Here is a 17,831-nt window from a genome sequence, read left to right as displayed (position 1 = left end):
ATAAAATATTCATTCGTTCAAATCTAATTCTATCAACCGACCTAACCGGATTGCCAAAACTTATTAACTTTAAAAATCAAAATCGTGTATTAAAGGCAACGCGATCGCAATATAGACTAACCAGAGATTTTATTTGTATGCTCGTGACATATTTTAAGGAAATGTCAATGTTGCATGTTATTTAAAATGTGAGTACATACATTATACACGATTTGAGGAATTTATTTTATGTTTTATTCATAGTCAATGTTGCGAAAGGTTTATAACTGTATATACAGAGTATCCCAGAACTCACGTCAAGCCGAAACGGGGTGACAGAATTGATTGTAACCATCATTCAGAAAAAAAATATATCCCATGCAGTTTGGAAATTATAGGCATTTAAGAAAAACCTAGAAATTTGGTCATACTGTAACCATTTTTCGGTTATTGTGGTCAATTTTTAACAGACAAGGTGCAGTAAAATAATGTTAGGGAACGTACCCATACTACGTGACCTATTTTTTTTAGTTTTTTCGACCTCTCCCTCCCCTTGGTGATCGCTCGTAGTATATGCCAAGACCCCCCCTCTCCCCCTTTAGTTTTCACGTAGTAATTCATAATTATGATTTTTAATCAATTCACAGGCAAAAATTAAAAAAAAAAATTTGGTTCATACTCGTTTTTATTGCATAAGACTGCACGCACACTTAAATTACTAGTGAATTATGTAGTGTGAGTTTACAAAGCGCTAAACACTGCGCGCTATATCCGAATATAGGTCGAAAAAATACGAGATTTCTCTCACTAAAATCGACTACGTGACAAAAACCTGTGCCACCCCCCCTCCTCTTGTGACTGTGACTGACCGTAGTATTTTAAAGACTCCGCTCCCCCCCTAAACGGGTCACGTAGTATGGGTACGTTCCCTTATAGTAGTCTATATATCCTAGACAACTAAATATGATTTTAATTAAATTTAACATTTTCATAATAGGCGTACCGTACCGCATGGCCAATTCTGTGCCGTGAGCACGTTAACACAGTAGCGTCGTTCATTATTGCTCACAACATTGTCTATATATGTATTATTATATACATATTGTATTGTATTTATTGTATATACAATTTGTAGCCGTTCTCGCTGTTGAGACAGTAGCTCAGTAAAAAAACGCCCTGACGTATCTAATACGCATTGTTAATATGTTTTGTTATTTTTTTTATTTTTGCGTCACAATTATATCCACTAGTCTTTTCCCTTTGTTACATGCAAGATGTAACCTCATTAGTGGCGTCTGTTATAAAGGTTGATAATCACAAATTATACAAATAACATATTAAAAATACATTAAGAAATAATCAAGGTTCTTTCTGTCTTCGTATACTTTTTACCAAAACCGTATTAATCCCAACTAAATAAAAGAAGGAAAAAATCCAATTTGGAAACGTAATAAAATAACGTAAAAAAATTCGATGCAACGCAATTCAAAAAAATCAATTGAAAATACATATCGAAGCTTGAAAAGCAAAGGTGACTAAGCGACAATAACTGCTTTGTACATAAATGATAGGCAATAACCATATTCGATGCGCAAAAAAAATATATTTCTAGGTCTATTAAAATCATTTCAATCCTACAGCTACTAGCTAGATTCTACTACAGCTAGATTCGTTAAAATAAATTTTGTTTTCAGGTATTTCAACTTTAAATTAGTCTACTGTAAAGTTCACGCATTGTCGCTTAAGCCTTGTTCGGACTAGGCGAGTATTTTAGTCGAGTACCGAGTAATTTAGTAGCTAAATGTGTCTCAACACCAAAAATTTTGTCGAGTAGCTTAGTAAATAATTTAGTCAAGTCAATCCATTTTGTTCTACTTTTATCGGGTGAGTAGCTAGTAGTTTAGCCACTAAATTACTCGGTACTCGACTAAAATACTCGCCTAGTGCGAACAAGGCTTTAGAGTTACGTTTGTCTTTCAAGCGTCGATATAATATAAAACTCAAAACGGAAATCGGTTTTCACAAGCAACATTTCAACGTTCGTCCTATATAGAAATATCTATCGTTAAATTTTAAACGAATAGCGTTTATCACGTAGCTAGCCACCAATTTTTTTATGGAGATTAAAAAACTGACCGATAAGATCATACGATGGATGGTTATCACATTCTGTTTGACGAATGGCGGCATCGGATCGCAGCAAGCGTTGACGCCTTGTAGCTCGCGCGGCAGATTCTCGGAGAGCGACAGCAGCATGTGGTTCGGCAGAAGGTACCTGCGCGTTAGCAACATGAGTAATCCACGAACGCAGACAATGCTTACTTTACGGACGTAAGTATTATTAGCTCATTTATTTTCTCTAGGACAGTGGTCGGCAAACTTATTAGCCAAAGAGCCCCAAATATGCATATTAAAAAAATTAAAAAAAATGGAGAGCCAAATCTGTTTGTAAATGTAGTTAGTAAACGTTTATTATAATTTTTTGAAATTCATTACAAAATTTACAGTCATTTTTAAATAAACTCATATAAAAATCAATTTTCAACAATATGCATACATATAGTTTGTGTTAACATTTCATTTTTATAATAAATGCATAAGAATTATTTAATATTAAAAAGGTATATTTTTCTTGAAATAATACATTTTTTTGTAATAAATTATTATTGCAATTCATAAAATAAATGCTATATTGTATACTGCTTCGATTAATATATAATAATCGACATCAGTCAGGTGTGCTGATATTAATGACTATTAACCGGGTTTTTCGTCCACAGCCGGATAATATTAGAAACCGGGCAAGCCCGTAGGATATTTGTGCCAGAGCCACACTCAAGAGTTCAAAGTGCCGCACTTTGCCGACCTCTGCTCTAGGACGTCCGCTATACCAGAGACCACAGAACAGCCAAGCTAGTATGAGAGGAGTGCTCGGAAAATCAACTACGGAGAAAGGTTCACCCGGATTCTGAGGGTGGGTACTTTGCAAAACTTGGAAAACGCATTACAAACGAGCGCAACGTTCCTAAACATGGATGAACTCTGCTCCGCAGTAATAGGGAAGCGTAATGATATAATCACAAACACATCCTCGAGAGAATTATTGACCTAAATGATACCCAATAATTACGATGAAGATGAATAGGGACATGTGTTTTAATAAATAAACGAAAGCCTTACGGAGAGAATACACATGCTATCAGAACAAACAATTTCCCGACCAAAAATTCGCATGCAATAGACAGCGCGTTTTTTTGTTTGTTCTGATCAATAAAAAATTTCACGGGTGAGTTAAAAATTTCATCTCCCTAAAACATGTGGCTTTACTTTTCTGATTTTGCCTATCACTTATTCATTAATAATGCAATAAAAACAGAAATCATTACGAGACTGAAGTGTTTTGGTTTAAATTATTATATGTTGATTTTCGATCTGTAATGAATTTCCCGATTGGAAGTTGAGGTGTACACCAGTGGCCCGACTCGTAAAGAAAAACCACAATTTTCTATTTGATACATATATGGATTAAATTTATCTATTGATTTTTTTCGCGCTAAAAATAAGCCTTTTAACGGCGACGTTAATTCGGTGGCAAAAATTCATCGATACAAGCTTCACGGACGGAACTTTCCGGCTACTGACATGTCTATAGCTGTGACCATTCGCACGGGCCTTTCGATGTTAATATTATTATATTTAAGTGCCTCAGCCAAGTCTTGCATGTCAAAAATGTAACGTTATGCAATCTAATTATCAGCTTTGGGCACGCCATTTAACAAATACACATTACGGCCATTGATTGGTACGTGCATGGAGATGGTATACTATTGTGCAAGCTACGGACGTGTGTATTCTCGCCTTTTCGGGTAGAAACGAAAGATAATGTCATGCAACTGTAGAACCCTAACGCCTATTGGTTAATTATTGGTGTTTTTGCTCCCACTGCGAGCCCACTCAGACATAGCCGTATTCGCTAATATTTTGGCATCAGTTTGGGGGTATGATAACCGATATTGTATTTCGAATGTGACGTCAGAGATTCACGACTTTCGTCGATCTACGCTCGAACAGTAAAAACGGGGGTGTTTTTTTTTTAATTTTTATTTTTTTTCATTCTTTTCTCCTTCACGTAATGGTTATCGTACCTTAGAATGCAGCCGCAGCAGAAGACCTTAATAGTTTATTAGAAGTAAAACTAAAAAGAAAACAAAAATTTAAAGTAAACATTTACTTGTATAAAACTTAAACGTTCAATGGATCGCTAGTTTTTTTTTTGTTGGAATTACCGATCTAAAGAATCTAGATGATGCAATGAGAAAAATAATACTGACATAATAATAAATAAGTTACTGTTTTGAGTATACTAACTTGCTTTAACGTCTTGTTACATGTCATTGTACAAATTTTCTTATTAATTTTTAGGTCCTGGAGCGTCCTGGCTTTCTCAAATCACGTCTTGGATACGTCTAGCGTAAAATGTTCGCAATTAAAAAGCCGTTAATTAATTATTTTAAATAGAGCAGAATAGTTTTTTTTTTGGTGTTGTATTTACATTATTTTAAATTCATTGTAGTGTAAACACGGAATAGAATGCAATGCAATTTTAAGAACACAGTTATGTACGTAGTTTTTCGTTTCATTATTGTGTTAAGACTTACGTGGTGCTTTCGTCCAGTTGCCGCGCCTGCGAGTCTCTCCATTTGTAGAGCATCTTAAGAGCCGCCATTTGCTGATTATCGAAATTCTTCTTCGAACGTATGTATAATGGTATGTGGCTCTCGTCGTGAATCACCTCTTTATTGTATGTCTAAAGTAACAAAAATATAGAAATTATATTTTCACAATAACATTTTTTTTTTATTCTTTGTTGCTTAGATGGTTGGACGAGCCCGCCTGTTGTTAAACGGTTACTGGAGCCCATAGACATCTACAACGTAAATGCGCGACCCGCCTTGAGATATAAATTCTAAGGTCTCAAGTATAGTTACAACGGCTGCCCCTCCCTTCAAACCGAAGCGCATTACTGCTTCACGGCAGAAACAGGCAGGGTGGTGGTACCTACCCACGCCGACTCACAAGAGGTCCTACCACCAGTATGACATAATCGGTATTTGTACTTAATATTTTCGTAATTAAGTGGCAGTTTTTCTGATATCAATAAGTTCAATGAACGTCAACTGCAAAAAACGATTTCTAAATTAAAATTCACAAACATTACAATGATTAATGATTATTGACAACGCAATATTCTGTACTGCCAACGTTTTGTGCCATATTTATTCTGAAATTTTAAAACAGTTCGATGAACATTCAATTTCAAAGCGTCAATTATGGTGTTTAATTCATTCCTAAACGCTAAACGCTAAACATCTTTAAATAAACTTATATACTAACAGAGGCGCAAGTCTGACGGCTGTCCTCGAAGACCGACAGTAGCATATTCGTTTGTCCAGCATTCTTCTCGATTATTTGATTCTTCATAACGCGCCAAACGTACAAAAGATAGTGCGTATCCATGCGAGCGTACTTGATCAACACGTCCGGAAGCGGACGAATGCGCCAGTCCGCCAGACGATACCTGTGGACAATTGTTTTTTTGTAGCTTGTTAGTTGAACATGCTAACGGCCCACCTGATGTTAAATTACCAGAGTCCATAGACATCTACAACGTCAATGCCGCGACCTACATTGAGATATGAGGTAATATTTATATTGCAAATATTGGACTCCTTCATTTGCAATCGAGCAAAGAACCACGTCTAGTTCCATCAACGTTAAAACATGGAATCTCAAAACCGTTAACAAAAATACTGGAAATGACGTTTAAGAACCACTGATCATTCAACTCGGGAAGCGCGTTCTCGTGTAGGTTAATAGATTCCGGCAGACTGAATTACATATCAACAGCAGCGTTCCAAAACTTAAGACTACAGTAAAACTCATTAATATGGTAGTCGTACTGTCAAATCTCCTATATCCTGTAGAGATGTTATCAGTATACATTGAACAGATTCCAACATAAATGTATAAGGTCTGCTTGTTTGCAAAAGATGTCTTACGACCCCTGCCCTTTTTTATTACTTAGATGTGTGGACCAGCTCACGGCCCATAGACATCTACAACGTAATACCGACAACCTACCTTGAGATATGAGTTGTAATGTCTAGTTTTTACAGTACAACGGCTGCTCCACGCCTTACTGCTTCACGGCAGAAACAGGCAGGGTGGTGATACCTATCCGTGCGCACTCACAGGACGTTCTACCACCAGTAATCTATGGTAATGCTACGGTCTTTTACAGGTGTTTCGGTTAAAGAAAGCACGATCCACTTTGTTTTTTATAGCGGTTTTTGTTCAGTAATTAAAGACGTCAAAACATGAATGCGTCCACTCACTTTGAGGTATAAGATCGAAGTTTCAATTATATTGTAAGCGGCTGTCACACTCTTCTAACTATAGAAAGAAAGACTTCTCCGCGATATAAATAAGCGGAATGGTGGGTCGCTGGTTTTATAAGCAAAAAGACCGCGTTGTCAAAGCCGCATCGTCGTAACTTATAACGGTTACGTGCCCACTGCATTCTGTGCTTTTCCCTAAAGCTACGCAAGTCGTGTAATATTTCAGGAGCGCACGCGAATGTCTGGCCTTGCAGCGATTTAAAATTTGCATCGTTAATTATTAACGATAGGCTAAAGAAAACGTAAAATGAATCGGAATTCAATCTAAGTCTATTTCTGACCGTAGTTTTATTACGTGCCAAATATTTTATTTAAAAATTAGTAACTAACAGCCAAACAATCTATTTAAGGTTTAATATACACACGAGTACAAATATTCAATGTCTTCTAAAACAAAAAAAACAAAACGCGAACAGATTAAAAAAACATACAGAAGGCACAGACAGCTTCGCTCTTGGAAAACATGAAAAATTTCGGTGAAACAACATTAAAAAAAAAAAACGACGCTTTTAAGTGACGCGGTCCGAAAATTACAACTTGAAGAATTCAATTGCAATCTTTATTTAGCCTTCGAATAATTTAATTGAATACAAAACTTGTCCCTACGATCGAGTCGCGGTGCGACATATTTGTACGACCTTGTAATGAATGATAACGGTTTCATTCTTTAATACGTGCACATTTCGAATATCAGTACGTATTAACTAATGAGGTTCTCAAATTTTCTATCGTCTATTTAAAAATAATTGTAAATAGACGACAAGCTTTAACAAAAGACGACTTCAAATAGAAAAGAAAAAATATATTCCAAAACAAATTAATGTACACCAAAAATAATAATCATCGAAATCGATTGGCGTGATATTTAGTTATTCATCTATTTGTCGCGCACGTACTTAATGCAAATTTAAGACTTATATGGTTTTCTCATGGATACCATTATCAGAACTGACTTAATTGAAATGGGACCACACGGAAAGCGTCAGCTTACTAATAAAAAAAGAATCATCAAAATCGATTCACTCAGTCCAAAGCTATGAGGTAACAAACGTAAAAAAAATTTTGAACCTCCTCCTTTTTGAAGTCGGTTAATAATATAATAGAAGTCTGTGAATTTAATGTCTTAACCAGAAGAATAAAAGGATAGAATGCGAGGTTTACTTGTACCCTAATATCACGAAATATCGTTTTGTTACTTTATTTGAAGCAAGCATTATTAAAACCTATCTAATAAAAATGTATATAAACTTCTTCTAATTTTTCAAATCTTAATGCAAGGGAATAAAGAATAAAAAAAAAAAAATGCAAGGGACATAAAGTGAGCCATTACATATCCCTTTATAATTAAAAATGTACGAGTTAAATCCGATTTAAAATATACCATTAAATAAACACATCAATCGGGGATAAGGGTCAGCGACAGAGTTAATTTAAGTTCACGTATTCAAGCTAATGATAATGAAAAATTTTTTTATTGCTTAGATGGGTGGACGATTTCACAGTCCACCTGGTGTTAAATGCGCAACCCACCTTGAGATGTAAGTTCTAAGATCTCAGTATAGTTACAACGGCTGCCCTACCCTTCAAACCGAAACGCATTACTGCTTCACGGCAAAAATAGGCGGGGTGGTGGTACCTACCCGTGCGGAATCACAAGAAGTCCTACCACCAGTAAGAAAATACGCTCATTTTACTGATTGTTAGTCGAATAGAAAAACACAACTCGAACAGAGATCTGCGTCACAAAAAGACAGCATACGCACACAAAAACCCTAACTAGTCCATTGCTGAGAAAGAACTACGCTGCCATTTTTGCCGCGAATGCAGAACGCTTGAACATTTCAACGTTTTCAAAAATAGAACAACAGTTATTGATATACACAATTGAAAGCAAATAAACCAATTCTCGCGAATGACTTCCACGATCAAAGTATAATAATATGTACTAGTGGTCCCGCAGTAATCGAAATTCGACTATAATGAATTGAAATTATAACTCTGTACATTATTATGGTTCTATTGTTAAACTTCTATAATAATAGATTTCGCTAAGACTACACTATAGACAAATAAGTTAAAAGATAACTATCGTTTAAAGATAAACAATAATATATTATCCTATTCTCAATTTGACTACAGACTTAACAAAAGTTTGATATATATATGTGTGTCTGTGTGTCAAATACACGGTAGTGTGTGTAATGTGTTTTGTAAAGATTTAATGTATTATTAAGGCATAATTAAAAAAAATTATTAACATTCTGCACTCTTCCTCCATATTCTCAGAATCAAAGTCGCATCATTTTAATTTGCATTATTTGCAACAACACTATTTGTCGATTAACGAAAACAAAAACCACAATATCAAACATCTGCTACATTGCAATTGTAGCTTGATCCGTTTATCATCGTCAGCTAATCCGGCAAATTCGCTACATCCCGAACGAATTACACACTTATTTGCAACTAACAATCCCGAGTATATTCAACTGGATTCAAGCCCTCTAGTCTAAGGTCCGATTTGACGTTACTATTAGCTATCGATGATCAGCGATACGGGAATATTGTAGTTTTAATTTTTTATTTAGAAAGAAATCTTGTTTAATGTATTAAACAGGGGTTAGTTTACAGGGACTTTGTACCATAGTGTATACTAACACGTTCGTTAAATGAGGTTGCAATTCAAGCATTATCTGACATGTTTCGCGATATTTATATTTATATAAAATATTATTTACCTTATGCAAACAAGCAGAGCGGAAATGGACGCGAAGGAGAAAAAAATTATTACGAATAGCTAACAAGGAAATTTTCAGAAGCCGCGAGGAGATTGGAAAATAATCAAGTTACCTTGGGGATTGGCGCGACTGTGTTTACTTCTTTTCGAAATAGACGCTTCATTTTTACTACAGTACAAAAAGGCGATGTTTGATAATGAAAAAAGATTTTAAATTTAATGTAATAATTTTAATAAATTAATTTAATTTAATGTTTAAAAATCAATTGCTAAATTTTTGGCGAAGTATCGCTATCGATAATCACACAATCACAGCTCGATTGAATTGGGTGGTTTACTTTCAGGACAAGGTATTATATATTTTTTAGAAAATATACGAATGAATGTTCATACAATTAGCGCTATATAAAGTAAAGTGACCAAATTTAACTTTCAAACTATAAGAGATTTAGATATCGACGCTAGAAAGGCAAACATGACTAAGCGACAATGCGTGAATTTTACAGTAGACTAATTTAAAGTTGAAATACCTGAAAAAAATTATATTTTAACGAATCTACCTGTAGGATTGAAATTATTTTAATAGACCTAGAAATATATATTTTTTGCGCATCGAATATGGTTAGTGGCTATCATTTATGTACAAAGCAGTCACTGTCGCTTAGTCACGTTTGCCTTTCAAGCGTCGAATTATGTTATAAACTAATTAACGATATTTTAAAACACAACATTGTTCATACGTCCGGATAAAAAGATACAAATGTAGGTACTCACGTTTTATCGGTGTCAACGCCGCAATACTTCATCAAAAGAAATTTGAGCGAAAGCGCGGGCAGACCTAGTGACTTGGCTGCGTGGTATGTGTCGAAAAGACCCACCAAATACACGCCGAAATCACGTTGAAGCCAAAGAACATCGCTATCGGCACCGTGGAACACCTAAACAAACATTTACTTTAAAATTTCTAATGATAAATCTATTATAAACTAGCTGGCCCGGCAGACTTCGTAGTGCATCAATCGATAAATAAAAGACTTAAACTTTTGTACAAAATAAACTTAAAACAAACAAAAGGAATCCGTCCGACGGTGGACACATCAAAGGAAAAACAAAATTGTTATTTTTATTTAATTTCAAGCTTTTTCATATTTATCTACCTTTTAAACCTTCTCTGGACCTCCACAAATAATTCAAGACCAAAATTAGCCAAATCGGTTCAGCCGTTCTTGAGTTTTAGCGAGACAAACGAACAGCAATTAATTTTTATATGTATATAGAGAAGAAGATAGAAGATAGATATATACGAATGGATTTTACAACTTCAAACTACCCACTAATTTACCTCTTGCACCAATTTCTGTATTTTCCTAGCTAACGCTACCCCTTTTCACCTGATTCCTCTGCAGCCGCCTATTGAACTATGTTGTGAAGCAGTTTTATCCGAAGCGCAACTGTTTCATGACTTCCTATAGTTCACTCTTAACAGTTCAGTGCAATCCAATGCATAGCTATTACCATCAAAGTGGACGGAGATATTCAATGGTCCTGATCGAGGACTCTTAATACTGGGGAGTCCATGAGCTAGACCACAAGTCAGGCCGGTAAAAAATAATGTACGATTACGTTATGGACAGGCGAACGGTTCAAATCGAAAACTATAATTTTAAATACAAATTGCTAAAGCTTAACCACCGAAAATAACGAAATTTTATTATAATACCAAACGTGATAAGCCCCGTCCTTTCAAAAGGTTATATAGTACCTAGGTATCGAATTTCAACACGACATAATGTTACTAAATTTCCTAAAAGCACGAAAATCCTGCAAAATACAAATCGAATAACCCATTTATCTAGAACCCCAAACCCCTTAATAATGAATGTGACCCTCATCAAGTCAATAACAGTATCGAATAATAGAAATGCGTAAATTGAAGTTTTATGTACTAAACACATCAGAGGTCCGTGAATCAATTTATTAAGTTAATCAAAATCGATCAGTGGCCTTTTTTTTATACCATATTACAGGCTCTGTCGATCGTAATAGCTTTACTATATATTCGGGGTACAATTTCAACGCCAATCAGAATCGGCACGAGGCTCAGCGATCGGAAATAATCTGTGTGCTTAGTGCGAGTTTTTTAACGTTCTCGATAGCGTAAAAGTTAACTCGAAATGGTATGCAGTTGGAATAGCACCCCTAGCGGCTAACGTGGCCAAACGTTCCGGCTCCATACAAATTGAAGTTAACTTTTACGCTATCGAGTACGTCAAAAAACTCGCACTACGCACACAGTATCGAATATTATTTATATGCAGTAACTAAAATCACGTGTGCTATTTTAGACGAGGACATGGGTAGTTGCATTTATACAATTTAGATGTCAGGTCAGCGGGAAACGATTACTCCACAGTGCAGCGTTACCCCGTTTATTGGATAATCGCAGGCTTGTTAGTGCTCCAACAGCACGTTTGAGACTCCGATGTCGTTATGTATACATGGATCTGTGATTCCAATATTTATTTAGGGCGCCTTATATAAGTATATACGCCGTATATACGGATGAAATCACCTATAACCTATAGACGATGACAATCGCTACTCTACCTGAAGTTTATCGAATGCAATCGCGCGTCTGATAAACTTTGTTCCAAACGAACTCCTCAAGGCAAAACAGAAATGTTTCTAAACTATTTTATTTTTCTCAACAACAAACTCGTTATTTTCACATTTGAAACGTTCACAAACGAAGCGAAAACAACTTGATAACTAAATAACTTTTTAATGAGATAAAAGAAAAAGAAGAAAAAAATAGTTCGCAACTATTTTCTTAGAAATTCTTAAAGTAAAGTCTTAAGTGAGGAGTTGTTGTTTTTAATGATTAATTATGTTTTTTTACTTGATTCTTTGAACGTTCGTTGATTTCTATAGCACTACGAGGGAGCAAACATTTAATTAGTTATTTGCATTTAACTATAAGAACATCTATACTCGCGAAGACTTCGTACAAAGCATAGACTTATCTGTATCTCTCTCTTACGAGTATGCTCCTGTACAATATTAATATATTTTATATGTAGAACAGTATTATTTATAAAATATTATATATCAACATATTAACATAACATAACATTCTATTAACTAAAATCGTCCAACATATTTGCTTTTCTCTAATTCCGATCTAAAGTTCTTAAAATTTTCCTGTAGGTTCCAATTATCCAAAGTGTTGAACACATCAGATTGAATTTCATTAAATTTCCAAAGGAACCAATGTTTTTCTGATAACTAAATAAGAAACATACATCGTACTCCATAAAAATAAGGGATAACTAAAAACAAAAAATATATCCATTTCCGTTCATACAACAGAAATAGCATTTCCCAAGCCAGAGTCTTCATTCACAGCGGCCGTCTGGTGTAGTGGTAAGTGACATGGTCACCACACAAGGGCGCCGCGGGTTCGAATCCCGCCAAGGGAAGATATTAGTATGATTAATATAAAATGTCTTTTCCAGGGTTATGGATGTATATATGTATGTGTATAATAAAAATCTTCCATTTATTTCCGTTATCTGGTAGCTGTAACACAAGTTCTTTACGAAACTATTATTGATCGAAGTTTACGAACTTAGCACGGGACCAGTTAACGTGGCGTGATTGTTAGTAAATATTTATTTATTATTATTATTTACTTACCTTTAGTTTCTTGGGGTCAGTGAAGACGACATTCAGTTTATGTATGTGTTCCCTTACAGCGAGAGCGTCAATGATAAAGTCTCCTCCTTCATCAGTTGATATTTGAATGAGGCACGTTATGCCTAAAATTAAATATAAACTGTTTATAACATAAAGATGTAATAATAGAGAGATTTTTTGACTTGTTTTTTCGTTTATTGTAAATATTTATACTTATTTAAAAAAAAGAAAATATTTGAGAAAAAACACAAAAAAAACCCGCTGAGTTTGTTTCGCCGGTTCTTCTCAGGACTGTGGCTCTTTTTGGAACTGGTGGTAGAGTTAACAATGTTGTTTTTTATATTTTGACATTCAACAAGTGTGTTATGCTGACATCTAAGTTGAAATAAATGATTTTGAATTTGAATAAGCAAAACAAAAAATACCAACTTAAAAATGTTAAATCATAATCGATAGATCTAAAACCATTTTGTTCCACAATAATCTGCATTGTATTTATAATTAAGACGAAAGCGTACCCTGATAGGTCCTATAGGAATGATGTTCTACATCTACAGCAATTTGTTCGACGGCCATAAGGTGTTCAACCAACTCGTCTAGCTTCGATTCTATATCTATGTAAGTGAATTTCGTTTCCTCCAGAGGGGGTGGAAACATGGGAGGCTCCGGATCGGGATCGATGAACTGCGACGGAGGGTTATACATGTCCAACTCCATTTGGTATGGATGCTCATATCTGTTACAAATTTTTATTATCGTTTTAATGATTACATCATTGTGTATACTAGTGGTCCCCCGGTAGTCGAATTTCGACTATAATTAATTGAAATTATAAGTTTCAACATTATTAAGATTCTATTTTCAAAGATTATTTATTTATAGATACTTCTATAATCACAGCTTTCGCCAAGACTACTACACTTTTGACAAATATTAATAAAGACAAACAATATTTAATCTATACTCAATTTGACCACAGACTATAAGCAATAAAAAATGTTTGACATTAAACAAATAGTATCCATGCGTTAGCGTGAGTGTCAAATACATGGGTAGTGTGTGTGTAATGTTTTTTTTATTCATTAAATTTATTTTTTATGTATTAAAAAAATATTAACATTCTGCACTCCTTCCCTATAGGTACTCTCAATAAGTGTGGGAAATTTCATACTCCTCCGTAGGCGCAAATTTCATAAAAAGGGGTACAAAGTTTTTGCTTCACGTAATAATATAGATTGTGGAAGGATCCCTCACATATATACCTCATAGCAATATATTTGGTTACGATGAGGATGAAGAGTCACAGATGTCATGGGAGACCAGATCCTGGGTGGATATTCCAAAGCCTTAGGTTGATGAGATGTGCCGAATAAAGCAAGTAGAATAGTGAACATGCCAGACTCCCTGTGGCTCGATGGGATAGGGGGAAAACATATTTATATTGCATTGCACTCCTCTGCAAGTGTTGGAATAAAGTCGCCCGACCCTGCTTTCTTATTTCTGCAGGACTGACGGCAATTGAACGGCCCAAACAATAAGGAATCGAGATTGAACCTCCCAGTTAAGTTAATGTATCCGAAATAGATTTTACTTTTATTACATCATACTCATTAATTGAATTACGATTATAGTCTACCTGAGATATAATAATCTAACCAAGAAAATGACAACTGCAACAAGTTTTAAATTAATCGGATAAGCTGTATTGGCACGCAACTTATGTGAAAATCACGAAAAAAAAATTGTTTTTATCTTATATCATATTTTGTTTTCGATGTGATTTACAATAGCATAAATATAACAGTTTATAATATATTTTAAAGTAATTTAATAATAATAATAAAAACAATTTAAAAATATAATGCAATTAATTCAGCTCACCCAACAGCTTCGCCCTTCTCGGTATACAAAATGTTTAAAGCCAAAGGCTTGATGTTGTTTGGTTTGTCTGAAATTTTGGGCACCCACAAATTCTCAGAATTATCAATTGTATCCTTGAAAGTAAGCTGTGGACGCGGAATGTTTTTAGCTCCGATGAATATAGTTGATCCCATCTGTGGACGATTAAAGCTTTTAAAGCCTGTTCATTGAAATTATTAATTACGGGAAAGGGGGGTGGATAAGCAATTGAACCTCGTTCAGAAGTTAATTATCGTTAGGGATTTATAGTTAGTCAGGTGTTTCAACAAATGAACAAACATGTTACCTTCTTTTCAGAAATGACAGGCTTATTCCAAGGCGATGAGTTATGAGAAGGATTATCATTGAGACCGCTCGCGAATGCCTCACTGGGTAAGTTCTCACCGCTCACTGTATCAATGCTAATATTAATCCTGTCCAATAAGCTGTCGTTTACATCAGCAAGTTTCTCTATGTTGCTTGTGAAATCCTCACTAATTAAAATATAAATAAATAGGTCAATCCGATATGTAAGGTACTAGTAAGCTGGATACATGTTACTGGTGGTAGGACCTCTTGTGAGTCTGCACGGGTAGGTACCACCACCCCGCCTATTTCTGCCGCTAAGCAGTAATGCGTTTCGGTTTGAAGGGTGAGGTAGCCGTTGTAACTATACTGAGACCTTAGAACTTATATCTCAAGATGGCTGGCACATTTACGTTGTAGATGTCTATGGGCTTCCGTAACCACTTAACACCAGGTGGGACGTGAGCTCGTCCAACCATCTAAGCCATAAAAATAAAAAATAAAACAAAAAAACGCATTATACGAACTGAACGAAATTAAAAAAGTTCCGTTGCCTTTTGGCTCTGAAACTCGACTACCAATATTATATCTTTGGATTTCATTTTGCATTTGCGATCAAGAGATAACGCAACAACTGCAAGTGCGACTTGTATTTAATATTGATGTACCTATTTCAAAGCATTTCTCTGAATAAATCTATGTCAACCTGAACACCTGTGCAATTAATTAAATTTTTCATGTTCAAATAGTAGAACTATTCACAAAATCCGTCTTTTTGGAAAACAGATTGACATACAAATTATATCTGAGAGACTATTTACGTTCGTACTTTATTGAATTAATATAAAATTAGTATTCCCTACTAATCTATACTAATATTATAAAGAGGAAAGATTTGTTTGTTTGTTTGTTTCGAATAGGCTCCGAAACTACTGGACCGATTTGAAAAATTCTTTTTCCATTAGAAGCCGACATTGTCCCTGATGAACATAGGCTACTTTTTTTTAATTTTTTTTAATTTTATTTTTTTGGTTTCATGTGTGTTTTAATGTTTCCGAAGCGAAGCGAGGGCGGGTCGCTAGTTAAAGTATTAAAGGTAAACAAAACTCTGATCACTAAACGTCACCAATCTGATTTAAAAAATATATAAAATAACAATGAATTATAGCATAAACATATTATTATTATTTTTATTGCTTAGGTGGGTGGACGAGATCACAGCCCACCTGGTGTTAAGTGGTTACTGGAGCCCATAGACATCTACAACGTAAATGCGCCACCCACCTTGAGATATAAGTTCTAAGGTCTCAAGTATGGTTACAACGGCTGCCCCACCCTTCAAACTGAAACGCATTACTACTTCACGGCAGAAATAGGCAGGGTGGTGGTACCTACCCGCGCCGACTCTCAAGAGGTCCTACCACCAGTAATTATACACATTTTTATAGAGTAAGTGCGTGAATGAGCTCCCCGCTTAAGTGGTTCCCGTATGTTATAGACGTTACTAGAATGCCGGCACCAATCATGATACATGAGCTTGAAGTCTAAGTTATGTCGTATAAAGGCTGTCCTATACTTCAAATCGGAATTCATCTTGACTGCTTGAGGCAAAAATGGACAGGACGATGGTATTATTGCAATAATTGTTACGTTATAATACTCATTGTAAAAATGAATATTTAAAAAAATATAATATTTTTTTTTATCTAAAATAAAAAAAAGACATGCCCGCTGAGTTTCTTGCTAGTTCTTCTCAGGACGGAGGCTAGTTTTTGTGATTGGCGGTAGTTCTTTTTGACGTTCAACAAGTACATACTTTCATTTATGTTGAATAAAAAAATTTTGATTTTGATTTGTATCCACCCGTGCGGGCTTAAGCCTACAACTGCCTGCCTACCACTAGTACCACAGATTACATAAATTTAAAAATTTTGCTGGTTTGTTTTTTATTACACGATGTTCATGCACACTTTCAACGTTGGAATCGTTCGTGAACACGTGTTAAGTATAATATACTTCCTCAAAGAAATCGTGCTTGCAAATGGCAATTGCTTGATACGAGTACACTAGACGTCTTATCCTTTAGACAAAGGGTGAGCAAACTTTTCAATCAATGGGCCAATAAAATTTTTTTTTTTTTTGGAGGGCTGCACTTCGATTAACTCTTATTAATAGGTTACGAAACTCTGTTAAAAACAAACAAGAAAAGAACAGAAAAACGAATTGATGGGAGAAAGCAGAAGATAAAATAAATTCAATTTTAGAAATGCTTGGCGGGCCGCGTGTTTCTCGTCCTTTCCTTAGACCAGTGATTCTCAACCACTTTTACGCGGCACTTTTGTGTGCCGTCAAATTTCAAGTGTGTCGCCAAATTTTGCGATTATATAATAATGTTAATATTATTAAATTATATCATTCTAAAAGAAAAATATTTTAAACATGAATATATATTTAAATCCGCAAAAAAAATTTATACTATATTTTAGTTTATTTCGTATATTAAAATTTTTTGATAAACTATTTATGCAGTGTGTTGTAGTAAGTAAATAATTTTTATCTTTTTTTTGTGTGCCGCCAAATTTTGAAATCGTTAAATATGTGCCGCAACAAAAAAAAAGGTTGAGAATCACTGCTTTAGACCACGACTTCTAAGTAATAAGTCTGAGTAAATAATAATTTATGACTAAAACAACTTCAGCGATATATAACTAGTATAACGATCAAATTAATACAGACTGCAGCAAAAATGTGCTCTA

The 17,831-nt window shown here is 34.9% G+C and overlaps 1 protein-coding gene across 1 annotated transcript; it reads right to left on the bottom strand.

Annotated features, from left to right (window-relative positions):
* Positions 1-1,998: 1,998 nt before the first annotated feature.
* Pm-scl (PM-Scl autoantigen-like protein) lies at positions 1,999-14,924 on the bottom strand. Its single transcript, NM_001115000.1, is given in 8 exon segments — positions 1,999-2,254; positions 4,638-4,786; positions 5,374-5,557; positions 9,949-10,112; positions 12,871-13,009; positions 13,389-13,398; positions 13,401-13,683; positions 14,757-14,924. Coding segments are annotated over 8 exon segments (1,353 nt in total).
* Between the last annotated feature and the right edge of the window lie 2,907 nt (positions 14,925-17,831).

The sequence above is a fragment of the Bombyx mori genome, chromosome 1, assembly GCF_030269925.1.
Source record: "Bombyx mori chromosome 1, ASM3026992v2".
Lineage (NCBI taxonomy): Eukaryota > Metazoa > Arthropoda > Insecta > Lepidoptera > Bombycidae > Bombyx > Bombyx mori.
This window is presented reverse-complemented; position numbering and strand designations above follow the sequence as displayed.